The sequence below is a fragment of the Festucalex cinctus genome, chromosome 19 (genome assembly GCF_051991245.1).
Source record: "Festucalex cinctus isolate MCC-2025b chromosome 19, RoL_Fcin_1.0, whole genome shotgun sequence".
In the NCBI taxonomy this organism is placed as follows: Eukaryota; Metazoa; Chordata; class Actinopteri; order Syngnathiformes; family Syngnathidae; genus Festucalex; species Festucalex cinctus.
In genome coordinates this window covers 15648996-15675509 of record NC_135429.1, presented here as the reverse complement: position 1 = coordinate 15675509, position 26514 = coordinate 15648996, and the positions used below count along the sequence as shown (strand labels likewise).

Here is a 26514-nt window from a genome sequence, read left to right as displayed (position 1 = left end):
AGGAAAAGAGAAGGAAATTTGTATCTGTTTCCGCTTTGCAATAATTAGCATTAGAATGTAGCTAAGTTTCATCATTATTGACATTTCTTTTTTTTTTTTTTACTTTATTATCAGAAAAACAATAATGAACAAACCTTGACACAGGGCATATCTTATTCAATCAATCATTCCACAGTAGAATTCACACATTTAAGTAATCTTTCACTAACGTCCATCTTTGTAGAAATAAGTCCGTCTTCATCTTTTTATTGACATTTCTGATGTGAAAACGCTATCAAATATAACTTGTTGCAACATGACCATGGCTGATCTCTTATACTCTGCTTCAATCTGCTGGTCGTTTTTTTGGTAATAACTACCATTGCTTTAAGACAACTCTTGATGCCAGAAGCTGCATCAAAGAAAGCCTTGTGCATACTTGTGCAGAAAAACAAAAAACGTATAAATACGTTTTAGGGAGTGAAGGACAAAGTATCAAAAAAACGTATTTACACGTTTTTTGGGTTTGAATGAGTTAATGAGTAGATAGTTAGGCAGTCTGTATAACGATGTAGAGTTGACCATAGCTGGAGCACAATTCATACAGCGTACACTAATTCATCCATCACTGATGGACAATTTCAGTTGTTTTTCATTTTTGGATGCTTCATTAAGGCATAGTCGATATGCATTAGTCATGGCAGATGATGCTTTTCCATTGATAATTCAGAGCTGAAATTGCGACTGTTTCAGTACTACAAAAAATGAACCATGAACTAGCACAATATACTACAGTTTTCTTATGAAAATAGAAATAAAGAGCATTCTTGCCCACTCCCATTTAAAAAGTATGTTAATGTGACAAACTGGAACAGAAGTTGTTGTGTGTGTGCAGCCGGAAGTTCTGCTTAAACGTTGTTTCTTTCAATCACAATTCTAACAGCAGCCAAAGAGAATTGTGATGAATGTGGCAAAACAATTTGACAGTATATATCATTATGACCATCAACTGGTAACTTATGAGTCATTCTTAGATAGGACTCCCAAACCATCTTCATGGTAAGTCTCCCTCTTCAATCCACTTCACAAGATTTGTATTGACAAAAGGAAAAAATAAATAAAAATAAAAATCCCATTTTCAGAATCAGGGATGAATAACAAAGTGCCCAGTCAGAGAGAACTGTCAGACTGGAACTAAGGATAAGTTGACACTGTAAGAGAGCAAAGAGCCGCTTTCATGCTGTCTCTACACCTGTGTAAACTGACTCAAGTGGTCTGATCATTCTAATTGTGGCTCACCAGATGAAATTCTTAGAGCAGATAAAAACAATTACGGGTGAGAGATGCCGGGCAACTACCTTTCTTTGCAGTTTGATCCTGGCAGTTTTCATAGGTGCATGGTCCCCAGGCAGTCCAGGATGATACCTCACACTCAACCGGACAGTTTATGTGGCAGAGCTGGGTGGTGTTAGGGGGAGTCCCGACACATAGATCACTGTTTACTGGCCGTAGCGCTAGATGGAACACAGAAAAAATATGACCACACATGTCACGACAGGGTAAATACAGCTCACTGGTTAGTGATTCAAACTTGTTACTAAGTGACTAAAATTGCTTACAGTAATTCATTGCTCTAAATCAGGGGTGTCCAAACTACGGCCCGGGGGCCATTTGCGGCCCGCCATCCATTTTTCAGTGGCCCGCGGCATATGCTAAAAATGGCATTTGACTCAGTTCAAATATTTATAATACATTTAATTTTAATACAAGTAATATTAAAGGTTATTTTAGTGAACAAAAACTAACGAAATAACTAAAACTAAAATTCAAAAAACAATTTTCTTAACGAAAAAACAAAAAACAAAAATGATTTTTAAAGAACGAAAACTAACTGAAATTACATTTTATGTTTACAAAACTAACTAAATTTAACTATAATTACAGCAAAAATTTCCATCGTCTTTGGTAATGAATTTAATGCATGAGACTTTGCGGATGACTTTAAATGTAATTTTTAGTAGATTTATTTTGATCTAAACCAGAATAATGACATTTGAAACTATGTCACGTAGAAGTGACATCATCCAGCAGCAACCAATAGAAAAGCACCTTCATGGTGTTTAAATATTATAATAATATAAAAAAAAACTAAAACTAATAAAAACTAACAGAACCACCCTGAAAACTAATTAAAACTAACTGAATTTAAAAAACAAAACTCAAACCAAAATAAAAACTAAATTAAAAAATTCCAAAACTATAATAACGCTACTGCCATATTACAAATAAATTGGTTTATGTACTGTAGCATTTTTGTAAATATGCAAAAGCACAAATAAATTATTCGTACAATTTTTTTAGGACTAAACACAATTTCTGTGTTCAGAACATTACGTGGCCCTTGCATCATTCTGATTTTCTGTATGTGGCCCTCAAATGAAAGTTTGGACACCCCTGCTCTAACTTGTAATAAAAATAGTCCTGAATAGTGCATTGCACACTTTATTTTCCCAATGTCACAAAAGCCTGGCTTCAAATGGTGGTTCAGAGAAGATTTAACATTTTCTCCAATTATCATCAATTCAATATTGGTGGGTTTCTCGGAGGCTCAGAACAACGGTAGGTGACTCTCAGCAAGGTCATCTGGCTGATGAATCATTCTTGCTGTGACACAACATGACTTGGACTCATTCAGATGCAAATTGACTCTTCTTGGCTCAAAGCGCATCTTTTAATGGTATCGCTTAAATGTGCACGTACCTGACATGCCCTTCATTGCTCGTGTAACAAGAACAAGGATTAGGTTACTGCAACATTTTGCAAGTAGCCCTGGATGCAGAGTGCATTTCGAGGCGTGATTCCACGTCGGGTGGACTTAAATCAAACTCCGGATTATAAGTCGAACCAGCCAAAAAATGCATAATTAAGAAAGAAAAAACATATATAAGTCGCACTGGAGTATAAGTCGCATTTTTGGGGGAAATTTATTTGGTAAAATCCAACACCAAAAACATACATGTCATCTTGAAAGGCAATTTAAAATAAAAATAAAAGAGAGAACAACAGGCTGAATAAGCGTACGGTATACTAACGTTACATGACTGACATGCCTGCTAATGTCAGTAACGACGTAACATATTAAGAGTTTGTAGCGAGCAGTGACGGGAGTCGGAGGCGGAGTGTTGAAGCACGGAGCCAAAGGCTGGCGTTTTATTGACATCAGCTTCTGAGGTCTTAACAGCAACTCCCCACTCAGCTAGAAGCTAACAGGCTAACTCCCCTTTTCCACATAACAAAACCTTCCCACCCGGAACTCTCCCTTCGTCCCAACGTTCCGTAGGTGAATTATGTTCCCATCACTACAAGTTATTCATATAACTCTAGCATAAAGAACATGCTAACAAGTTTACCAAACTATCAGTTTCACTCCAAATCACTAAATCCAATGAAATCTTCATCCTCGGTGTCACTTTTAAACAACTCCCCCAACTCGGGAGGTAGACGATGCTCTTCTACCGGCAATGTTGAACTTATCAACACAGGCCTAGAGCGCCCTCTTGGGGTTTAGTGTGAAAATAACATGTGAAATGATATAATAATGTGTTAATTTCACACATAAGTCGCACCAGAGTATAAGTCGCACCCCCGGCCAAACTATGAAAAAAAAATGCGACTTATAATCCGAAAAATACGGTAGTTCCTTTGTCCTCCTCCACCTTGTTCAGTCAAACAGCTCCACACAATCACAACAAAGGAGGATGAATGGTATCCTCAGCACATGCTAACCTTGACCAGGTAACACTGTGCCAGTCTACCAGATGGTCTAGGCTTCATTGTGTTCTACTTCCAGCTGCCAAATTTGAATCCTCAGAGACCGGTGACAGCCACTTCATTCCATGTTAGGCTTCATGGCATCACAGTAGCACAATTGCTCCACCCCATTTCAGGTTTTGCTCCCCCAGTGGCGACAAACTTTATTAACTGACGATGGTTTCTGAATATCCTTGACACCAGTGTCTCAACCCTGGTCCTCAGAGCACACTATCCAGCCTGTTGTCCGTGTGTCCCTATTCCCAACGCAGGTGAGGATCGTTATCAAGCTTCTCCAGAGTTTGCTGATGAGCTGTTATTAGAATCACCTGCGTTGGGAAACAGGCTGGATAGTATGCTCCGAGGACCAGGGTTGAGGAACACTGCGTTACACAATATGATGCTGGTTTTTAATGCAGTGCCGCCAGAGGGATCATTCATGGACATGTAATGTATGTTTTCGACCTTACTTCCCATTTATCTCACAAATTTTGTGTTTCTTATTCTCATCTTTTACACATTGATAATATCTCAATTGAAATGTTATCATACCACTCAGAAACAAATTCCATACCATTTATTATGCTCACACTTGAGCTGGTTGTCTTTGAAGGTGGAGCTGACGCAGTCTATCATTTCCTGCTGGCAGTATTTATAGCGGCAAATGACAGAAAGTGTGAAACTCAATGCTGTTAACTGAATTGGCTATGTGAAATGTGACACTGAAGGAAAAAAAAGTGGGTGGCTGGTAGGAAGCAGATGATCTGAATAATTTTCAGGAGGAGATGCCAGTTCAGCTTCACTGGCCAGATGGACTGAGACTTATTGTGTCAACAGATAAGCACATGCATTCTACCAAGCCACTTTCAGCCTCCGTACAAGCAGTAATGCCACCAATTTAGGTGAAAGCTCATTTTTCTACTCTGCGTGGCTTTTGCATGCATATTTGCATATTCAAATGGTGAAGTCTCAGGTTTAATATGAGGGGAAAACCACTTATATTCTCATCTAGGGTCCACACATGGATGGGAAAGCAATGGGAGGCGACTTAACAGATGTTATGGCTCAGATATGTGTGTGTGTGTCTGTGTGCGTAACCCGCAACACTGAACAGATGATGCAAAAGCTCATGAACAACTATTTTGACCAGCAGACAGCTTTCACAGATGTTAGTTCATCATCTTGTTTGAAAACATGTGCTGATGAAAGCGCTTTTAACTCCCGCCTCTTCCATCCTGTTGTGAAACAAATGCTCAGCTTCCCTCATGTTTATTTTAGCTGCCACTAGCCCAGACAGATTTAATGTTCTGAGTTTGATCACACATTTAGGTCAAGTTCAATCTCAAAAGTCAGACAAAAGCCCTGAAATATTACCTATTAACCTTGACACCTCAGCAAATCTTCCAGCTATCGTTTCTGATGAGGAGGTTTTCAGCCCGAATATATATACAGTAGATGGATGGATGGATGGATAGAAAGAATATGCAATATTAGATTACCTTCTTTGCTCTTGAGAGAACTCCGATTGGAAGGTACGTCTTCATTGGCCAGAACACAGTAAACCTCCCGAGACTGAATACCACCTCCACACAAGCCAGTCTGGTTTCCTCTACGACGGTCCTGTTGACTCAGCAACGTGTCCACCCGGCATTCTGTCCACTCAGTGGTCTTCCAGGTGTAACTGGTGGAAAGATGTGGATCGGAGATGGTTACAGTAATCGCTAGACCGATATAAGGTTATTTTTAACTAAAACTAACTAAATAACTAAAATAAAAATAAAAACCATTTTCATTAATGAAATAAAATACAAATGATAATGTTTTTTTGTAAAAAAAAAAAATTGAAAACTAAATGAAACAACCTTTTTACATTGACAGAACAAACTAAAACTAACCTTTAATTTTAGTCAAAATGTCTTTAATTTTCGTCTTGGTGATTAATTTAATACATGAGCCTTTGGGGTTAATTTTAAATGTGATTTAAGTATATTTATTTCAATATTAACCAGAGTAAGGATCTTTGAATGTATGTTGTACAGAAGTGACATCATCTAACAGCAGCCAGTAAGTACCATCAGATGACATCGCTTCTTGGTGACAATTTTGATGTTTGACTTTTGGCTCCAATCTCTCATCTGGCCTGATTTTTTTATTTAATTCAGCTGAAACACAATGCTAGGTAAATGTGTTGTTGTTTTATTATGGTGTTTATTAAATATTGCACACAAGTAAATTTTTTAACTCTTTGACCGCCAAAAAGGTTTAATAACGTGTAATAAATAATTCACGATAATTCACGATGTATGCCGCCACAAACGTTAAGTGATGTCAACTACTTTTATTTATTTATTTATTTATTTATTTATTTTTTAATATATGGTCAGTGCAACGTCCAAGTGCAGCGTAGCCGGGTCAATGAGTTGTGAAATCAAAAACACCCACTAACTATGGCCAGCAGATGGCAGCGGTGGCTGGTGGGGCCCTAACTAGAGCTGCGAATTACAATGAAACATGACGCAATCTGATGAAATAGAACGTTTTCAAGGCTGACGTGAATGATCAAAGCCTTTGTAACATTAAACCTAATTTGACGGAGCGTCACTAAACAAAAAATATTAGTATCAAAGTCAGTTGTGGAGAAAATGTATCTTTTCTTTTCAATTTTCGCTCAATGTCACTCAAATGACCTATTTTCAAATGGTGATTACTAAAGAACGGAATAAGGCAGAAACATTTTTTTTCTAATGAAAGAATGGAATTCAATCTTTCTTGTGGTACCCATGTTTTATGTAGCAAAAGAACACAATATTTTGTTTGCTTCGAAAAATGAGTTAAAATGGGGGTTGTTTTTTTAATAACGTGTGGCAGTAAAAGAGTTAAAAAAATGAAAACTAATACTAAAACTAAGCATTTTTGAAACAACTAAAACTATTTTTAAAAAAAACTAACACAGCCACCCTGGAAACTAATGAAAAATAACTCAATTTATAAAAAAACAAAAACTCAAAATAAAATAATTAAAAAACTAACTAGAATGAAAACTCAGAAATTATAATAACCCTGGACCTGTAAGTATATTCACCGTGTGTCAGCCACAAACAAATATTGCAAATTTGCCTTGGAAGGTTATTTAGGTAATCAAAAAAAAAAAATAATACAGTTTTAATCCTTTGAAATTTCAAGCATGAATATGAATGTATTTTACTATGTCTTTCAATATTTTTTTACTCCAGTTCTACAATAAGTAGACACTTCCTGTGTTCAGTAAGCTAGGCTAAGTCGCTTTTGTTATAGAACTTGATTTGTGTTTACATAAAGCCTTGGGACTTCCACTTTAGTGTCTCAATGTCAACAGGGTTGAAAGACTGCATTCTGTTGATTAAAAAGAGTTTGTTGCTGTGGCTATTCATTGAAGCAGTTGTGTGTGTGTTTAATCAATTGGTAGTCAGAAATAGAAAACCCTGCTCCCATTTCTGCTGATAAAGGAATTCATTTGAGGTCGCCAATAAAAGGGTCCATATTTATGAATGGCTTGCCCCTCTCTCACAAGTGCCTTCTTAGAAAAACCCTCGGGGAAAGCATTGTTTGGAGTCTGTCGGTTGCAAAGGGTGGTGAAAGGCAGAAAATATAGCACCAAGGTCAACGCACATACCTCTCCACCTCCTGTCTGTCAAAAATTAGGCTGTAAAATTAGATGCTGCTGATGATGTGTTATGGTCAATTCCATGAGAATTATCATCATGGAATTATTCATTTTTTTGTTAACCATATATTCAACTACTTCATTGTGTTTAGTGATCATATGATTAGAAAGGTAAAGTTGATCAAGTCTACAATTTACAAATATATACAAAAATAATTCATACGCTAGTGTTGGAGATTTTTCTTGGATGGATGGATGGATGGATGGATGGATAGATAGATAGATAGATAGATACTTAATGCATCTCATTGAAAATATATATATATATTTTTTAATCGTGGGAATGCGGAATTATTATAGTTATTCGCCTTTTTATTCTCCACACTTTTTTTGCCGTGTAATAACTCCCACATAATACTTCCGATTTACGCCATTCAAATTTCAACTTGCTTCAAAATTTCACGCCATCTTGGGAATATATCGTCTGATTTCACAGTACTTACAGTATTCGCACAATTTAATGTTAAATATCAACATTCCCCATTTCCCCATTCATTTTCAATAGGACCGACATTGAACTTTTCAGTCCGCGCCAACTTGCATATATACAACTTCTCATCATTACCAGCTCTGTGATACTGTTCAGTGCCGCACTTGGTAAAATGCATTGTCCAGTAACTAGGAGGTCGCGGGTTCGAATCCCATCTCCGACTGTACATTGCAAATGTATCCATGGCAATTATGCTAAGTGATTAGATGTATACCAAGTATCTTAGGTCCACTTTTCCATCTAAATGAATGGCGGGTGCTGCATGCCTCTATTGCGTGAATTTTATTTTATTTTATTTTTTGCATTTTTCCATTGGATATCAGTTCCATTTTTCCATCTAAATGAATGGAGGGTACTTTCAGATAACACTTTTACATATAAATAGGCTATTAGTCATGATTTTCAACAAGCCAAGTTGGCTGACATGTTAAAAACTTGCCCGGCCATACGGAGACATGCAAGTGTGTTGCAATCTTGCTTGGGAAATATTTTATTAGCATTCTGCTTTCAGCATTCCCACTGAATTTCTGCAGAAATTTCACTTTATCTAGTTTTATAATTCTGCTTTCTTTTTGTCACATGGCTATGCAAATGACAGAAATATAAAAAAAAATAATAATAATCAAAATTATTATCCGTAATATCCCTAATTAGCTAAGACAGAGTCTGTATCACCACTGAGATTTAATTTCTATGAAATTCTAATAAAGGTTTTTTCTTATAATCTCGGCAAACAGATGTGAAAACAAACAAATCAATGCCAGAAAAAAACCATAACAGACTATAGTGGCACTCAATAAAGCACAAGCTTTGGCCAAATCTAAACATCAATGTCTTGTAAATGGCTGAATTTAGTAATTGTATTTTACTTAGAAATAAAAAAATAAATAAAACTGCAAAACAAACACATGGCGGTAAAAGCATTGGCAGAGGTAGATCTTAAGACAAAAAAGCCATTTGATTTGTAATTGTTGGTTGATAATGGCCAAATTTAACTAGAATGCCACTCAGTAGAGCACAGTGCCCAAGTGAAAACAAATTGATTTCTTTTTTTATTCTCTTTGTTGTGGTGCGTTTGAGCAAATCTGGCAACTTACACGATGCAGGGCGGCATTGATTCCCCCTGAGGATTGCATGGCTGGGTCTTCTCCAGTTCGGGACACTCGGCCCCTCCTCCAATGGTGAACTGACTGACTTTTCGTGTGCGGGTCTGCTCAGCCTTGGGCCCATTGGGGTCATAGCACTCCTTCGAGCAAGCTGACCATTCGGACCAGTCGGTCACATCGCAGTCTTTAGTTACGACGCACGCTTGGTAGGTCACTGGCAGTGATTCATGTGAGCACAGGCTAGAAATGACAGAAGCAAAGCAGTATCGTGCTTGAAAAAGTCAAGATTAGGTTCAAATAAATTATCACAATAATCTGTTGGAGTTCTTCACCATTTTAATGTCTTTTACATGTTGCTTCCTGGTATATTGTCTCATTAGATGTGTAAACATATAGCCTGATGTTATGCTGCATTCGAGAATGGTCGGAAGTCGGAAATATCCGAGTTGAAACTTCCCAGTTCCGACCTCAAAGCGTTCGAGGTGAAAGTAAATAAACAAAATGGCGGATAGTGATAAATTGTTTTTTATTTTGGTCCTCAAAACTCAGTTTGACTTCCAGAAAACTTACCTTTTTGCAATTTTGCTTCATTTATTGTATTAATCTTATTTCATAAGCGTTCCATACGGTTAAGTAGTTTACCGTATAATTTCATGCAGGGATATAGCGGCAGGGGTTAGGGTTTGGTATTATCACAAAATGGCTAAAAATCAGAGTATAAAATAAGTAAAATAAGAGTGGTCATCTTGCAACCCTGAGGTTGTGGGTTTGATCCCAGGCCATTGTGACAATGTCAAAGTATCCTTGAGCAAGATACTGAAACCCTAGTTGCTCCTGATGCTGCGTCATTAAGCGGGTGAATGAATAGTCAAAATGCAAAACTCTTTGAGGGCCTTGTAAGGTGGAAAAGTGCTATATAAATGAAACACCATTACCATTTTGACCTGACAATATTCACAAAGCTCGAATGCATACACTAAAGCTGGATATTTCGACAGCAAGCTCTTCAAAAACTTTTTGCCAAGTTACGCATTTTCATCATGCACTAACTATTCCTGCTCCAAGCTCCGCAATGGGAGAACTCTTGATTGCCGGAGGTGGAGCTAGAAGGAAGCCCTGGGTAGCACTCAACCACATGAAATCTCATTTGAAAACCCAAGATACCTGGATGATTGACATGTCATGACATGTCTTTTGAATAGATGGCTGTCAAGTACCTCCTGTTCAGTAGTTGGTACAAAGTGTTGCGATCCACCTTACACTGAGACGAATCGCAAAAGAATGAGAGGACGATTTAAACTTGAGTCATGTGGTCTTGTCGGCTTTTTGCTTTAGAATTTCTCTATCCTATCCTATCCGAGCAAAGTATTGGGAGGACAGACAAGATTTTCACAATTAAAAATTTTGATGCTAAAATTTCGCAAAAAAAGAATCACACAATAAATTTCACAAAATTTAGACTTGGTCATCTTAATCAATGGGGGTGGTGGACAATCGCCAAATGCTATCTTGATTGACAATGCAACAAGTTAAATACTCACCATTATCCATCCTTCGTTGCTCTGTCTCGACAGCGATTGGAAGATGGCTGTGCTGTTTCCCAAGCGCTGGTCATGCATTGCAACATTGAAAATATACCGCTAGAAAGCTCAGTTTGCATTGTCTGGCTGGCGAGTGGCGACCGCAGTGGATAGTAGGACTACATTTCCCATGATTTTTACATCTCAAAGCAGGAAGCAGTTCTTGTTCCGATCAATGCCTATTGCCTGCTACCGACAGATACAGATGCGTATGAGAACACAAACATAAATTGGGAAGTAAATAGGAAGAAATTTAAGAGTTAAGTTCCCTTCTAATAGATTTATCGTATGAATCGCAATAACAACTGTGTGATTGACATACACATGAAAAAAAAAAAGCAAAAAAAAAAGCGGGCCGCAGAGATGGGACCTCCGTAATAATGGTTGGCGAAATCCACCGGGATGTGGGACCCAAGGTTCAAAACAGGACCATCACACCCAAAATGGGACGTCAGGTCACCCTAATTTACTCCCGACCTGCCTTTATGAAAGAAAAGTACCTATAACCCTTTAAGGCAGCAATATCTAATGCAACAGGCCACAGATGATTTTTGTACCGACCCTACACGAAGGTGCATGAGACTACAGAAGCAAACAAACATCTAGAGCGAATATGCAATGGATCACAAGTAAGCTACCATTATGCTGCTCAATGACAACAGACAACTGGCTGTTTGGTCCCTGTACAACCGATATCAGAGTTTGGTTCGCATTTCCAGCAGCAAGTCGGATTCGTTTCCAGTAAGGTTTAGACACTGCCAAGGCTGCCCTTTGTCACCAATTTTGTTCATAACTTTTATGGACAAAATTTCTAGGCGCAGCCGAAGCATTGAGGGAGTCCGGTGTGGTGGCCTCAGCATTTTATCTCTGCTTTTTGCAGATGATGTGGTGCTGTTGGCTTCATCAAGCCGGGATCTCCAACTCGCACTGGAGCGGTTCACACCCGAGTGTGAAGCGGTTGTGATGAAGATCAGCACCTCCAAATCCGGGACCATGGTCCTCAGTCGGAAAAGGGTGGCTTGCCATCTCCGGGTCGGGGATAAGATCTTGCCCCAAGTGGAGGAATTTAAGTATCTTGGGGTCTTGTGTTCACGAGTGACGGTATGAGGGAGCGGGAGATCGAGTGGTGGATCGGTGCAGCGTCTGCAGTGATACGGACTCTGTATCGGTCCGTTGTGGTAAAGAAGGAGCTGAGTTGAAAGGCAAAGCTCTGTTTACCGGTCAATCTACGTTCCTACCCTCACCTATGGTCACGAGCTGTGGGTCGTGACCGAAAGAACAAGATCCCGGATACAACCGGCTGAAATGAGTTTCCTCCGCAGGTTGTCTGGACTCTCTGTTAGAGATAGGGTGACAAGCTCAGTCATCCGGGAGGGGCTCAGGGTCGAGCCGCTACTCCTCCGTGTGGGGAGGAGCCAGTTGAGGTGGCTCAGGCATCTGGTTCAGATGCCTCCTGGACGCCTCCCAGGAGAGGTGTTCCCCCGGTGACGACCCAGGACACGCTGGAGAGACTATGTCTCTCGGCCAGCATGGGAACATTTTGGAATCCCTCCGGACGAGCTGGTTGAAGTGGCCGGGGAGAGGGAAGTCTGGGCTTCCCTCCTAAAGCTGCTGCCCCCACGACCCCCATAATCCATAGTGGATGGATGGATGGATGGATGGATGGATGGATGGATGGATGGATGGATGGATGGATGGACGGACAACAGACAATGGTAATATTACACAACATCATCAATAACTTTTGTACCCCATAATTTACGCCACCAAAAATAAAATGTAAACCTTTTTGAGTTTGAATAGGAAATTGTTTTGCTTCAAGCTAAGGGTGTCAAGCCAACATATCCAGAATCGTCTGCCTCTTATTAAGCCTCTTATCATCTTAGAGTAGTAATGTGTCTGTTGGGGATGAATACAAGAAAATATATAATTAACTTAGGAAAGCATCATCGTGTTGACGCTAGATTATGACGCACATTATTTGCTTGAAGTTTGATGACAAATATCTTCGGACCTTGTCTCTGACATTAATAATGTAATGAATTATGGACATCTTGATTTTCAAAGGGAGCAATTCTCATTGCTCAGTGACCTCTCTATTAAAGCTGAATAAGTACTGTCAGACAGAATGAGGCCATTTCACCTCCTAACAAAGACCACAATGGATATTGAACTAAAAAAAAAAAAAAAATGACTACTACGGAATGTTTGTGCACGGATGAACATTATAGAATGTTTAGTATATCCAGAAATACCAGATCACATATATTGTTGTTTAAATAATTTTAACCTGCCTGATGATGTCATAAATAGAATACAATCATTGAATAAAGAATAAGCAAATGCAACAGTACAGTAAATAATATAAGGAATGTGGGAGTTATATTCTAGAATAATTAAAGCATGATTGCCTTCAAGGCATTTCTTGGAGAACTCGGAAATAGCAGCATTTAAGGTAGGCACCATAATACTGACAATGAGCCTCTGAAGCACATTTAAAAGTTCCATCTGAGAATTTCACACTAATTTGAGAGTTTGGCACGAATAACTTACTGACCGAAAGAGACAGCATTTAGTCCCATCTAGTCGTGAACTAATAGAATACAATGATTTTGGATCATGCACACTACGGCGCCTCAGACAGACCACACATCGCAAGCCCACCACTAATTACTACTGTAAGAAGATTTATTTTTTTACATTGATGTATGTTTTTGCGTAGACCTGATTTGTTTCTTATTTGGGGGACGAATGTAAATATGATGTATTGGCAGAAGGATACCTGTGGTGTGGAGGCAAAAGATTAGTCTAAGAGAGTTATATTGAAGTCACTCAGGAGCGAGGCTACTGAATCAAGTTTGCTATTGAGCCATTCACTCAAAATAGTGTTACAATGGTGCAGCAGTTTGTGGACTTTCAGCAATTTGTCAGTTTGTGAGCTCTGACCAAGAAGCTAATGCTAAGCTAGCAGCACCTGACGGAAACTAGTGGTGGATACCTTACTTTCTCCACAACGAAGGGAGGACAACAGGTTGTTGTTTTTTTCTTCGGAAGGAGGAGGGCCACTCTTATCAGCTAATGGAGGTCGACAAGTTATAGACTGTATTTTCAGTACGAAATTTCAGCTATGACAAGAAATTTTTAGAATGATCTGCCCTTTCAGTCAAATGGAGGAGATGCCACGGACTTCCATAAGTCAGACACCTACACTGTTTCCGGTTACTTATGTGACACATAGGCCGCGTCCCAATACTTGCACTTCCATCCTTGTACCCCTCACACTCGCACCCATCAATGGGAACGCGCAATTGAGGGGCACAATGGTGGAAGTGCCAGTTTTGGGATGTGGCCTATATGTCACAACGGTAACAGGAGTCAGCGTACGGAAGTCCCATCTCCTCCGTAGCATATACCTCTTACTAACTACCTAACGAAAACAGTGTTACATAAAAGTGAGCAAGCAGCCCGGTGAGCAAGAACTAGCTGGAGTGGCTAACAACAGTGGGAAAAGCTAGCAAAAGCTAGCGAGAGCCTGAATCACCAGAGTCAGAGATGACCACCTGCGGGCCCCAGCTGTGGTAGGCAAGCGGCATTCGATCATTGGGTCCAACACCAGCTGCAAGCAACCACCAGAGGCTAACTACAGTCGTGAAGTTCTTCTCCTTTGGGCATCCATAGCAGAAAGATGGTGGCGAAACATGTCAGTCTCCCAAAGGAGTGGAGCGACCTATGTACTATAATTAGCGATTACTAGATCTACGATTATAGATTTAAGAAAATGTTTGCTGATGATAGAACTTTTTTTTTCATGTTATTGAACTTAGTAGTGGGGTTTTAAAATGAATGCTAATGGTGCTAAATATTACACACTCTCCTTTACAGGCACGGTCTTCCGTTTTCACTCAGGAAAATGCACTTTTTAAATACATTTACACGTATTTATTGTATTTAATAAGTGCATTTTCCTGAGTGAAAACGGAAGACCGTGCCTTTAAGTATTTTCAAATATAGCTAGTTCAGGATGCACTCCACCTCTGCTCTAATCTAAAGTCATCTGAGATAGCTTACCCATGACCCTAATTTGGTCAAGCACAATAGAATAAAGAAAATGGAGGGCCGAATGGAGCTTGAGGTTTGAATAATGGATTTGTAGGAATGGCTAATCTCAAAATAAATGAACTCATCATTATATAATTAACAGATGGATGACACGTCAATCGTTCAATCGTTATTTAAGTTAATTTAATTCAATGTAGGTTTATATACCAACTTCTACAACACATTTGATCAAAAAGAACAGGTCCACATGCCTCTCACACATCGAACCAAACTAATGCAACTGAACTGAACTGTACATGAGAAAGAACATTTGTGTAAGTATGAAAAAACTCCCACTGATGAGGGAAAAAAAAAACTCAAAGAGAACCCAAAGTCATTATAGGGTGATCATCTGCCTTGTTGGAATGTGTTAAAATGGAGATAAGATTATAGATATGTAGCTCAAGACCTGAAAGACTCAACATTACATAATTATGCTATTATAGAATATGTTATATAATTTATGTAGAATGAATCTGTCTTACCTCAGCGCTTCAACACTTCCACTCTTGTGCACACAGGTGACTTCTCTTGTCTGGTAGCCAATTTGCAAATCCCAGAACTTTCCTCCAGGGCGGTTCTGACGGTTCCTGTTGCGTTTCTTTTTGATGAGCTCTCGGGTCTCGGGATCCTTTACCTTGCCCCTTTCCCTCAACCTCTCTCGGACTTTCTCACGGGTTTTCTCTCGTTTTTCTTTGTTTTTAGCCTTTCTCTGTCGTTTGGGCCGGTCTGCCTGATGGGATGGTCTGTCAGGTTTTCTGTTCACCTTGCCCAATTTCCTGTTGGGCTTTTGCGGTTTGTCTCCCTCTCTGGAAAGTTCATCACCCTGGATGGACCTCTTGTCTTCCTCTTTTGACTGTTTGTCACCCTCTCTGCTCTGTTTGCCCTTTCTAGAGTGTTTTTTCCCCTCATTTTTGGGGGCTTTACCACTTTCTTTGGATTGTGGGTCTCTCTCACTGGTTGGTTTGTCAGCTTCTCTGGCCTGCCTTGAGATCGGCACAGAGCAGGGACCCCAGGATCCGACCCGCAGACTGTACAGGCTCTCCTCCCCCTCGCACGGACCTGGCTGGCATGTCTGAAACTCTGTCAGGTTTAAACATGCCGCACCATCAAATAATGGTGGGGCAAGAACGATGCGAATTCTGTTCTGCAAGCCCATCCCACAAGTCTTAGAGCAGGGTGTCCATGGACTGAACTCCGACAACACACAGTCCCGAGGACAGGGGATGAGACAGGCCTGCTCCAGACGGGGTTTGGGTTCAAAGTATTCACATATTGCGTCCTCTGCTGGCTCACCATTCACTTTCTGGACGCAGCCCACCTCACGGGTCTGTATACCTTCCTCGCCCCGAGTGCACACAGTGGGCCGTTGCACCCCAACACTGCGCATTGACACAGGAACACATTGGTTCCACGCCCCCAGTTGCCAGTCATATAGGTCTTTGTGCCAATCACACACTCTAAAGCAGCGTTGTTGGTTGTTCGGCCGTTCTGCCTGGTCGCAGTTCGTTTGTAGAGTGGTCCAACCTTCGGAGTGAGCGCACCATACCGCTCTGCTCTGGCTGCCTCCTGGGCCACACTCACTGCCCATGCATCGACCCCATGGACCTGAAGGAGGACAGAAAAAGTCAGAAATGTGGTTGGTTGGTTTGCATGGGTTGCCTGTCTTTCTTTCTGTCTTTCTTTCTTTGTATTTTTATGTACACTTACAAACCATTCCTGATTCTTTTATTAACTCATTCACTCCCAGCCATTTTCACAGAAGCAATCCCGTTCGCTCCAGGCTGTTTTATTGAATTTTGACTGATTTTGCAAGGACCACCGAATATTGGGTTAAATTGCTATAAAAGCATGGGACCTACCAAAAGAAATATTAAAGTCTCTTCTTTCAACAGGAAAAAAAAAGTATGTTTCTATCTGTTTCCGTTTTGCAGCAATCAGCATTAGAAGAGAGCTAAGTTTCATCAGTTTTCACAAATCTATTTAAAATTAAAAGTAATTGAGCTTTTTCTCTAGATGGCCTTGGTTGATCTCCTTTGCTCTGCTGCCACCTGCTGCCACCTGCTGCCCGTTTGTGTAATAACTACCATTTCTGCAACCGTTCTTTGCAGTTGAGAGGCTGCATCAAAGCCTTCTGTATGCTCTAGCATAATAAAAAAACAAAAAACAAAAAACGTATAAATACGTCTTTGGGACACTTAAAAACCAAAAAAACAAACGTATTTACACGTTATTGGGACCAAATGAGTTAAGGTACGTAACTGTTTGGTCCCGACTCAAAAGGTGAAATATAAGCTAATCTTCTATTTTGGGTTCATATTTTTCGATACAACTCCAGAAGTGTTATGCCTCACCACACTTCACTGTGTATGAATAATGTCCTGGCATCATCAAATCACTCGCTTTCAATGTTATTGCCTTTCCATAGTTTTATGAGAATACTATTAATGCTAATGACAAACATCAGCCAAAAATTTCATCACAACGCCTTTGTTAGGAAGTGTAGCACAGGCAGAGATGAATAAATCACTGAATGCAAAAGCATCAAGGAATCTAATGATGTGAGGAATTGCATGCGTACAGAATAATTAACTGTTGCAATGTTCCTTTGTAGCAACGCACACTGATAAATATTTATGTTTTATGTATTGTAATATGGATTTTGCGGAAATAACGTGATACATATTGTAAATATTTGTATGTACTCTGTAGTAGAAGTTTCTAAAATGTTATATGAGGTTCCATTTATCATTTCATTTGATACTTTATTCCTTGCTGTTGAAGAACACCATAAATGTTGGATATACTGCAAGTTACACATAGATGACCTGAATACAGAAATTGAAGAGCCATGTAAACTTCTCCAAGAGAGTTCCTTGACATTTGAAACAATTGTCATGGACATACAAACAGATGAGCAAGTCATTGTACGTAGGGTAAGAAGTCAGAGGCTATATTAGAGTTCTATGGTTTCAGTCAATAAAACCGAGTTACAGTGAAAATGTCAACAGAACCGGCAGGCTGAATCAGCCTGTGGCTTAAAGCAGAAGGTCAGAATGAATACAGATCAATACAAGGAGCAAGAAACTGCGCTGGACAGGAGACACAGTTGCTATTTCACATGGAGGATTTCCCAGAAGCTATCAAGTATGACAGAAAATACGGGGGAAAGAAAGATAATAAAGTTCACATATACATATATAATTTTTAGGTATTTTTATTGTAAATCTTAATATTAAATATTATTTAATACCAGTGTGTAGATATAAAATTAAAAGGGAAATATTCAGGACTGACATTAATTAATATAACCAGCACAGATGTGAGTGAAATGACACAATCACATGCCCACAACGCATTTTTTTTTTGAATATTTACATAAAAAAAATAATGTTTAAACATCGATTCGGCAACATATTGAATTGATATGAGAATTGTGTGCTGTAAAAAAATCGATATATTGCCAAAACGATTTTTTATGGATGGATGGATAGATAGATAGATAGATAAAACACAGAGAAGGGAAGGCTTTGTCTGCTTTTGAAAAGATTCACATCAAATGCATCTGAAAAAAAAAATCTTGTTCGGCTTCAGGCTTAAAAAAAAGTCAGCTGCCAGGTGGAAGTCCTGATTTTTATGAGTGCTGTTGTGGTATTTTGGAGGGTGCGGAAACAAGCTTGGAATTTTTCATATTGATTTTTGGAGGTGAGGTGTGGAGCTGGGGGGAATGGTTATCTAAAGGATTTATTTTTTTTAAATTATTATTATTCAGAAAAATTGAATATTTCAGTTTGGCTCTGTACCAGTTTTTTTTTCTCTCTCAGTATTGAAATAATAGCTACTGTTCTGAAAGACGTGAACATTTCCAGTGTTGAGATTGTCCAGAGCGGGAAGGTGAGGCTTAACATTTGGGAGGGGTCTAATTGGCAGGCAGATGCCTCGCATTGACAAATGTGTCCATGACGGAAGGGTGGGTAAAATTAAAAAATGAGCGGTTGTGGTGGGGCCTGGGGAGGAAGGGCGTGGGGGAGGGGTGTTGCTGTTGGCTCTGCCATATTGTCAAGCAGAGAAGACTTTTGAGGTTCCTTTTATTTATAGAAATTCAAGTGGACAAATGGAAATTATTCTTGTATTAATGCTTGTAATGGTATCAAAAGTTGTTTGGTTTGAATTGTTATAGCTACGGAATCTAATCTTCAAGGTGAAATACAGAAAACACTATTATATATTGTTCTGCTCATCACACAGAGGGAGAGACGTCACAGTGCCACGCCTCTCGATCTGAGACTGAAGACTCATATTTCATGACATTTATTGCTGTTTTGTAACATATGAACAACTATGGAGAGGATATTTTTACCAGAGACATCGCTAGAGTGGAAAAGGGTAGAATAGGGAATCCTGAGGCACAAAGTGTGGCAGGGTATGGTATCTGGGTGGTCCAGACTAAATACCACTAGAAGGTGATGTGATATGAGTAGTGTTAAATTTGTCAACAAAAACTAAAAATAATAATAATAATAATTTCGTCAACACATATTTTTCACCGTACTAAAACTAGACTAGACAAAACTCCTCATTAATACACAACACCTGAGACTAAATCAGTAGGCTAATGAAGACGGGATGAAAATGTACTTCACTTCATAAAAACTGGACTCAAATGTATGGACATTTTAGTTCATGAACAAAAACGAGTTGAAAATTATATGATTTTGTAAAATCTTGTCTCTGCTAATCTGTCACTGTGACACTGTCATGTGACACAGTGACACTGCCTTTCAAACCTGCAGCTAGCGAGTGCAAAAGGCACAAACACGTTGGACAGACAGGAGGTGGATTCATGGTGAAAGGTTAAAAAAAGAAAAAGGAAAAAAAAGTAAATTATAGTTATAACGTAACATTAATCCAACGGCTATAATGCTCCAATGACAATGTTAATCCAACCGCTAACTAATTTGCTAACTGGCTAATTTACTACCTCATAGCATGGAGCCATATTAGCCACTTGTTGATATACGGTAATTGTGAAGTTTTTCATCAAAAAGATGAGATACATTTTTATGGGAAATAGTTTTAGATCAGAAATGTTCAACATAATCTACTGACAAAAAAATACACAGGGGTTAAATGATTGTCCTGACTAAAACTAGACTGGACGACATAAAAAGGGGATGACGTTGACTAATTATGATAAAAACTAACAAGCGTCATTGAAACTGGACTAAAACTGAGACTAAATTTAAAAATGGCGGATGAAATTAACACTAGATATGAGACAAAGGACAGGAAGAAGTCGGAAAGTCGGGAGTCCTCTGGTCACTGAAATGAGAATGAGGAAGTTGCATGGAATATTTCTTATATGGACTGTTATAACCAGGGCTGCCCCACCCTAAACGCAGAACGCGCACTCTGCCTCTGCCTTCTCCTCATCAAATGGGAAATGGATGCACAATTGCAGATGCATATGCACTACCATGAGGCGCACAGTAGAAATACTGGCTGTGATGCGAGGAGGTCTCCAATTTCCCACATCACGTGCGTGGCCGACGGCATCATCCACAAAAGGGAGATCTTGCAGTATTAACGCACGTTTTGCACGCCAATCTCATGGACGGACCCCAGTGAGTCAGTATCTGCTTCCAAGAGTCTACATTCAGTGCACAATGAAGCAAAACGCCCTATTAGCTATTCAAGTCTGTCATGATTGAAGTGTGGTGGTGGACCCAAATGCAGGGAACAGGGCAAGGTGGCAAAGAATGAGGTCAGGAAAATGTTTAATAAACAATACCAGAGGAGGCAAAAATGAGCTACAAGCTAAGAAACGAAAACAACACAGTCCAAAAGGGTAAAACGAGACGAGGCATGGAACAAAACCGGCAGCATGACAGGGGGAAAATGACAATGAACCGACGCAGACAGAGGGGAGACAAGAGACTAAATACACACACTAATTGACACAATGAGACACAGCTGGGCAAGACACAAGTGGCAGAGGGTGCTGATTGGTTGACACATTTGGAGGGGTAGGCAAACACAGGTGGACATACTCAGGTTTGACGAGACGGGGGAAGCCCACAAGGACAACGTAACTGTCACGCCGCTACCGGCGTGGCGGTTCATGCTTTTATTGTTGTGTCCCTGTTTCCTGTTTTACCTTGAAAATCTAACTCTCATCTCACCCCAGGTCACTTGCCCTTCCTGCCGCTCCATAATTACCGTTCCCCGCCCTTGATTATCACCACCTGCCACCAATCACCTACAGCAATAAAAGCCACCTGCATTCTCCCCTCAGTGCCGAAGTGTCACAGTCAGTGCATGGAAGCGTCCCACAGTCCTTATGTCCTCGTTCATGTTGCCAAGTGTTTTTGCCTTGTTTTTGTGCTTTTTCCTCCCCAGTGGAGCGCCTTTTGTTACCCCTTTTGCCTTGTGCCCTTTTTCCTCCCTAGCGGAGCGCTTTTCGTTGTCCCCAGTACCTTTTGCCTGTTTTTTCCTCCCTAGTGGAGCGCTTTTTGTTCTCCACTTTTTTGCTTCCCTGTTCTCCTCTCAGCTTGAGAGGAGACACCTGTTGGCCGGAAATAAACCTGCTGCCTTGGTGGCTTACCTTACTCCTGCGTCTGAGTCCTACCTTACCTCGTCGTTTCAGTAACAAAATACAGATCACGACAAGAATTCAAAGAAACAGGAGGACAAAATCAAACCAAACCACAATCAAACTCTAGCCATGACAAAAGTAACAAAAATCAACCCAAACCCAACTTAAACCATGACAAATTCAAACAAAATACCAAAACAAATCTTATGTGTTGACTTTCTTTCTTCATCTCTTTATATTATTTTTACAGTATTTGTATGTGAATTTGTGTAAAAACTGAAACATAAAACACAGAGGAGAGCAAGTAAATATGAGATTTGTCCATAGGCCTGAAATCTGAGTGCCGCTGTGGTTTAAGAAGACACAGGATGAAGAGTAGGTGAATCAGCGTTTTACGTTAGTACTTAGTACTGTATTCTCACAGCTATTATGCAGATCTCATTAAAGCTTTCTATTACAGGATCAGCCATTATCTGGGATTGAACAGTTCATTGGAATGTTGCCTCTAATCAGATCTTGGAAATGAATATTAAAAGGCTAATCTCTTTCCGCAATACATTTTATTTATTTCTTATGGGACCTAACATTTGGATTACATATATTTTTTTGTCTTTCCATAGTTGTTTCACTAATCTGATTCAAAGTATATTTACCTGTACATCATTATTTTGGATTTGACCATGATAAGTCTATTTCAGAGTGAAAGAACAGAAGGTCCACTCAAACAATTCAGGCTGATGCTGAATATATTGAGTAGATAATTAGTGGAAGTGCAAAATGTCACACTTTTTACTGGAAGAATTTACATTCCTCAAAAAGTCTCCGTCTTTTGGTGGGTGGAGAAGTCTAAAATAAAGAGATTGAAATTACTGCTTCTAAATTGCAATGACATCAAATATTTATTTTACATTAAGAGAAGGACATTGCAGGTCTGCGGAGATGTATGAATCTATGAATATTCATCAAATCTGCCCATGGGGTGAATTGAAACTTAAGCGAACCCAGTGGGGTGGAGAGGCGACAGTGACATGCACAGTTGAAGGCACCAGCAAGGTCTAATGAATCGTTTCTTGTCCTTCATCTATAAATCCCTGATTTTCCAGGTAGAGTAAATCAAAGCCCATCAATGAGGTAACATGATGTATGTGAAAGGTTGACTGGTCCTGAAAGGATGAATATTTAATTGTTTTCACAAGCTGTCATGCCAGCAAGAGAGGAAAGAAATAATTGGAGCCTTTTCTATGTTATTAGTAAGCATTCACAATGGTGAATTTCTCTTAATTGTGTGAATGTCGAAAGCATTCACACTTATGTTATTTCTAATTGTGTGAATGCATTCACACTTACCTTCCCGGCCAAAAGTTTAGACACACCCATTCAATGTGTCAATTGCTTTATTCTCATTACTATTTACATAGTAGATTCTCAATGAACTCAACTCAACTTTATAAAGCGCTTTAAGAACAGGCATTGCTGTATACAAAGTGCATACATACACATAAATATAAGTTGTGTAGTAAAGAATAAGGTAACAAAACAAGAACAAAGCAAACATTTTGAAGTGTGTATACAAGTTATTTTTTTTTTGAGTAAATACATTTTACATTCGTGAATTTATAAGAAGTAGGCGAGTGAATAAATAAATAAATAGACTAAACATCTAACTCATACACACCACAAAACACCAGGAACAAGTCTCATGGTGCGCCAAAAGCCAAAGAATACAGATGTGTTTTAAAAGAAGATAAAGAGGGAGATTGCCTAATATTTAGTGGAAGGTCGTTCCAAAGGGAGGGACCGGCAACAGCAAAGGCTCGATCTCCTCTAAGCCTCCGCTTAGCCCTCGGTACCTCAAATTGAGTCTGGTCTGCTGACCTGAGGCACCGGGCAGGTGTGTAGGGGTGAGAGATCAGCGAGATAAGGTGGGGCAAGACCATTGAGAGATTTGAAAACAAATAGAAGAATCTTAAAGTGGACTCTAAATTTCACGGGCAGCCAGTGAAGAGAGGCCAAGATAGGGGTTACGTGTTCCCTCTTACGGGCACCAGTTAGGAGACCAGCAGCAGCATTTTGGACAAGCTGGAGACGTTGAAGGGAGGACTGGCTGATTCCAAAGTAAAGTGCATAACAGTAATCAATGTATGTGTGTGTGTGTATATATATATATATATATATATATATATATATATATATACAGTGATACCTCGGTCCGAACTTAATTGGTTCCCAGAGAGTGTGTGTAAACCGAAAAGTTCTTCTTCCGAACATTTATTTCCCATAAGAAACCATTAAAATGAGAATAATCCGTTCCCAGGTCCCTATAAAACATAATTTTCTACTAAATAAGCCTTAAAACTACACAAAAATATACCTTATTTTTATTATTTATTTTTATTATTCTTTTTATTGTATTGTAATTAAAGAAATAAATTGTACTGTATAATAAAGTCATTTTATTTTACTTTGTGATGGTAGTTCTTAAGGATAGTAGCAATGGTAGACTTACTTCATTGGCGAGCGTTTCACCGCGTAGAGTGTTTATGGAACAGTTGACGCTCACCGGAGCGGAGGAGGCGTGTCCCTTGGTGAACAAGGAAGTGGAGCACTTTAGCGAGTCAACAAAAAGTGAGCACCGCCAACTACTTTCACCTCTTTCCTGGGACTAAACAGCCGTGGCACTATTTTCTCCTTTTTTGAGGTACGTGATAGCACTTTCATTTTTTTTAGTGGCGCGAACTCCATTGACTACAATGTAAACGCGCCGCCGAATCGCCGTCCCTCGCTGGTAAGCATTAGGCTTAACACTAGCCTGTGGTGGGGTCTTTTTCGGTCCCATAATAGCAAAAGTACACTCAAAATGTCTATCAAACACAAACCGCGTCCGCACTAAAAGAAAGGGGGTGACGAACTGGGACGCCGTGAGCATGCGTCAGCTTCTTGTGGCCGCCACCATGGTGCTGTTCGACCGCGTGGGTTGGTTCGTCCGCCGAAAAGTAGTTCGTCAGCCGAGACTAAATTTTCGCGAATTTAATGTTCGTGAGGCGAAAAGTTCGTGAGCTGAAGCGTTCGTGAGCCGAGGTATCACTGTATATATATACACATATATATATATATATATATATATATATATATATATATATATATATATATATATATATATATATATATATATATGAGATTGGCTGCCAACCAGTTCAGGATGTACCCCGCCTACTGCCCGAAGCCAGATGGGTTAGGCTCCAGCGCCCCTGCGATCCTTATGAGGAGCAAGCGGTTCAGAAAATGGATGGATGGATAGATATATATATTATACTCGCTACTGTGTAATGTGTTACACACATGTATTTTTAGTTTTCCACTCACTCTTGTCATATCCATGAAGTGTAACGTCCAATCTCGCGTGTTGAAGTAGCTTTCGTAAAGCTCATAAATCAGGAGTTCTCAATGTATTTCACATGGTGACAACACACAGTATGTAATAATGTATCAGTTTGACTCATTTGAAGCAGTTAACATGAAGCTAAATGTAGGAGCATTAACATAGAAATGGTGGTAATGTGTTCATATCATGAGCAGTTTGAGGAACAAGTGGTTGAGTGCACTAAAGTTTTAGTCACACGCACACACGCATAAATTCATGCCTCAAAGCTTTAGCTCTGTGGATCAGGGCACATTTGACTGCTAATTGTCTTCTGGTGGAGCTTATAGCATCATGCAGGTGATGCACACACCCACATATTGTTGGACGAAGACTTAATTTTCATGACCAAATGTATAGATTTTCAACCACAACATAAAATACATCTAAACCCCTTGCGCAAAATGACTGCTTCTTGTCCAAAACTCCATTATGAAACTGAACAGCAATGAAAAGCAGTGTGGAGCGTGTTTTTGTGGCAAATCAATGTCACTGATTATATATCTCTCGCTGGAGAGCACCACTGAGAGTTGAATGTGACAGAAATGAAAACATTATTGTTGGAGTATTTCTACCAGTTCGCAGTTCTTGAACAGGCCTGGTCGAAATTGTCTCCTGCTCGAGTCGATGTCTGGCAGCACACTGTAACTGATGAATTATTCAATGCTGGCTGTGTTGTTCCTGGATGGCACATGCATAAGAACACTAATGAAACGCTATATACGCCACGTGCTTCTGTAACCAAGACACGTCTGGGAATGATTTGACTAAAGTGTGTTCTTCGTGGAAGAGGTTTCACATGCTTATGTATTCTCATGTAAAATTAAGTTTGGGCTATTGACTTGGTATATTGGGCAATGAATAGAGACTGGGGGTGTTCCAAAAAATATAATCTACGATATTACCGGTAGGGATGTCACGATAAGGGCAATATCATGATATCGTGATATTAAAACTGCCATAATATCGTCATGTTCACAATATTTAAAAGGAACACGTGTTAAAAAAGTCAGGTTGATTTCCATTTGTGCAGTTCTAGCACCCTCTAGTGGCTATTTTATTAGTGCAATGTAATTTTCATGAGGGATGTTTTGGCCTTCTATGTTTAAAATCTATGCTAATTGTCAGATGAAGGGGAACATAATTTGCTTGTGAAGCGATCAATATGTGCTTGCATTGCCAAGTAAGTGCCTCAATATTGTTATTAGAGATTGTAGGTGGTTTATATGCATTGCTGTTATGTACAAAAGCACAATATTGTGCTTTTTTTTTTTTTTTTTAGTATGAGCTCTTTTTTTACAATATTGTGATGTTTTTTAAATATCGCTAACGCCCCCACAATATCGTGATAATTATCGTATCACGACCTTCATATCGTGATAATATCGTATTGTGATGTTTGGATATCGTTACATCCCGAATTACCGGTGTATTTTTTTTTGGGTGATAAGAATTTGAAATATCGCAAAATTGCGGTGATGACGTAACGCGTAACATTATACGTCTTCGTGTCAACTTGGACGTACACGCGTCGTTCGTTGTTTAATAAAAAACAATGTAGGAGCATGTGGCTGCAAGAGTTGCAGCCAGTTCTGTCGCGTCTTCGGCAAAGTGGGAGTGAGCTTCGTCGTGTGGAGGCTCTTTTGCTACAAGAGGTCAGATATAATGCTCACAACAAAAAACAATCGTTTCCAAATTGTGCTGGAAAACTGTTGCCGTAAAGTTAAGAGTAGGC

At 39.5% G+C, this 26514-nt stretch overlaps 1 protein-coding gene across 1 annotated transcript in view; it reads right to left on the bottom strand.

Moving 5' to 3' along the window:
• The window catches only part of LOC144006963 (thrombospondin type-1 domain-containing protein 7A-like), a 96784-nt gene that overhangs the window by 47698 nt on the left and 22572 nt on the right, over positions 1–26514 (bottom strand). The window contains exons 2-5 of the mRNA XM_077506127.1: positions 15252–16374; positions 9080–9328; positions 5289–5470; positions 1338–1493 (exon numbers count right to left, since the gene is read on the bottom strand). Coding sequence (XP_077362253.1) covers positions 1338–1493; positions 5289–5470; positions 9080–9328; positions 15252–16374 — 1710 coding nt within the window. The remainder of the gene's footprint in view (positions 1–1337; positions 1494–5288; positions 5471–9079; positions 9329–15251; positions 16375–26514) is intronic.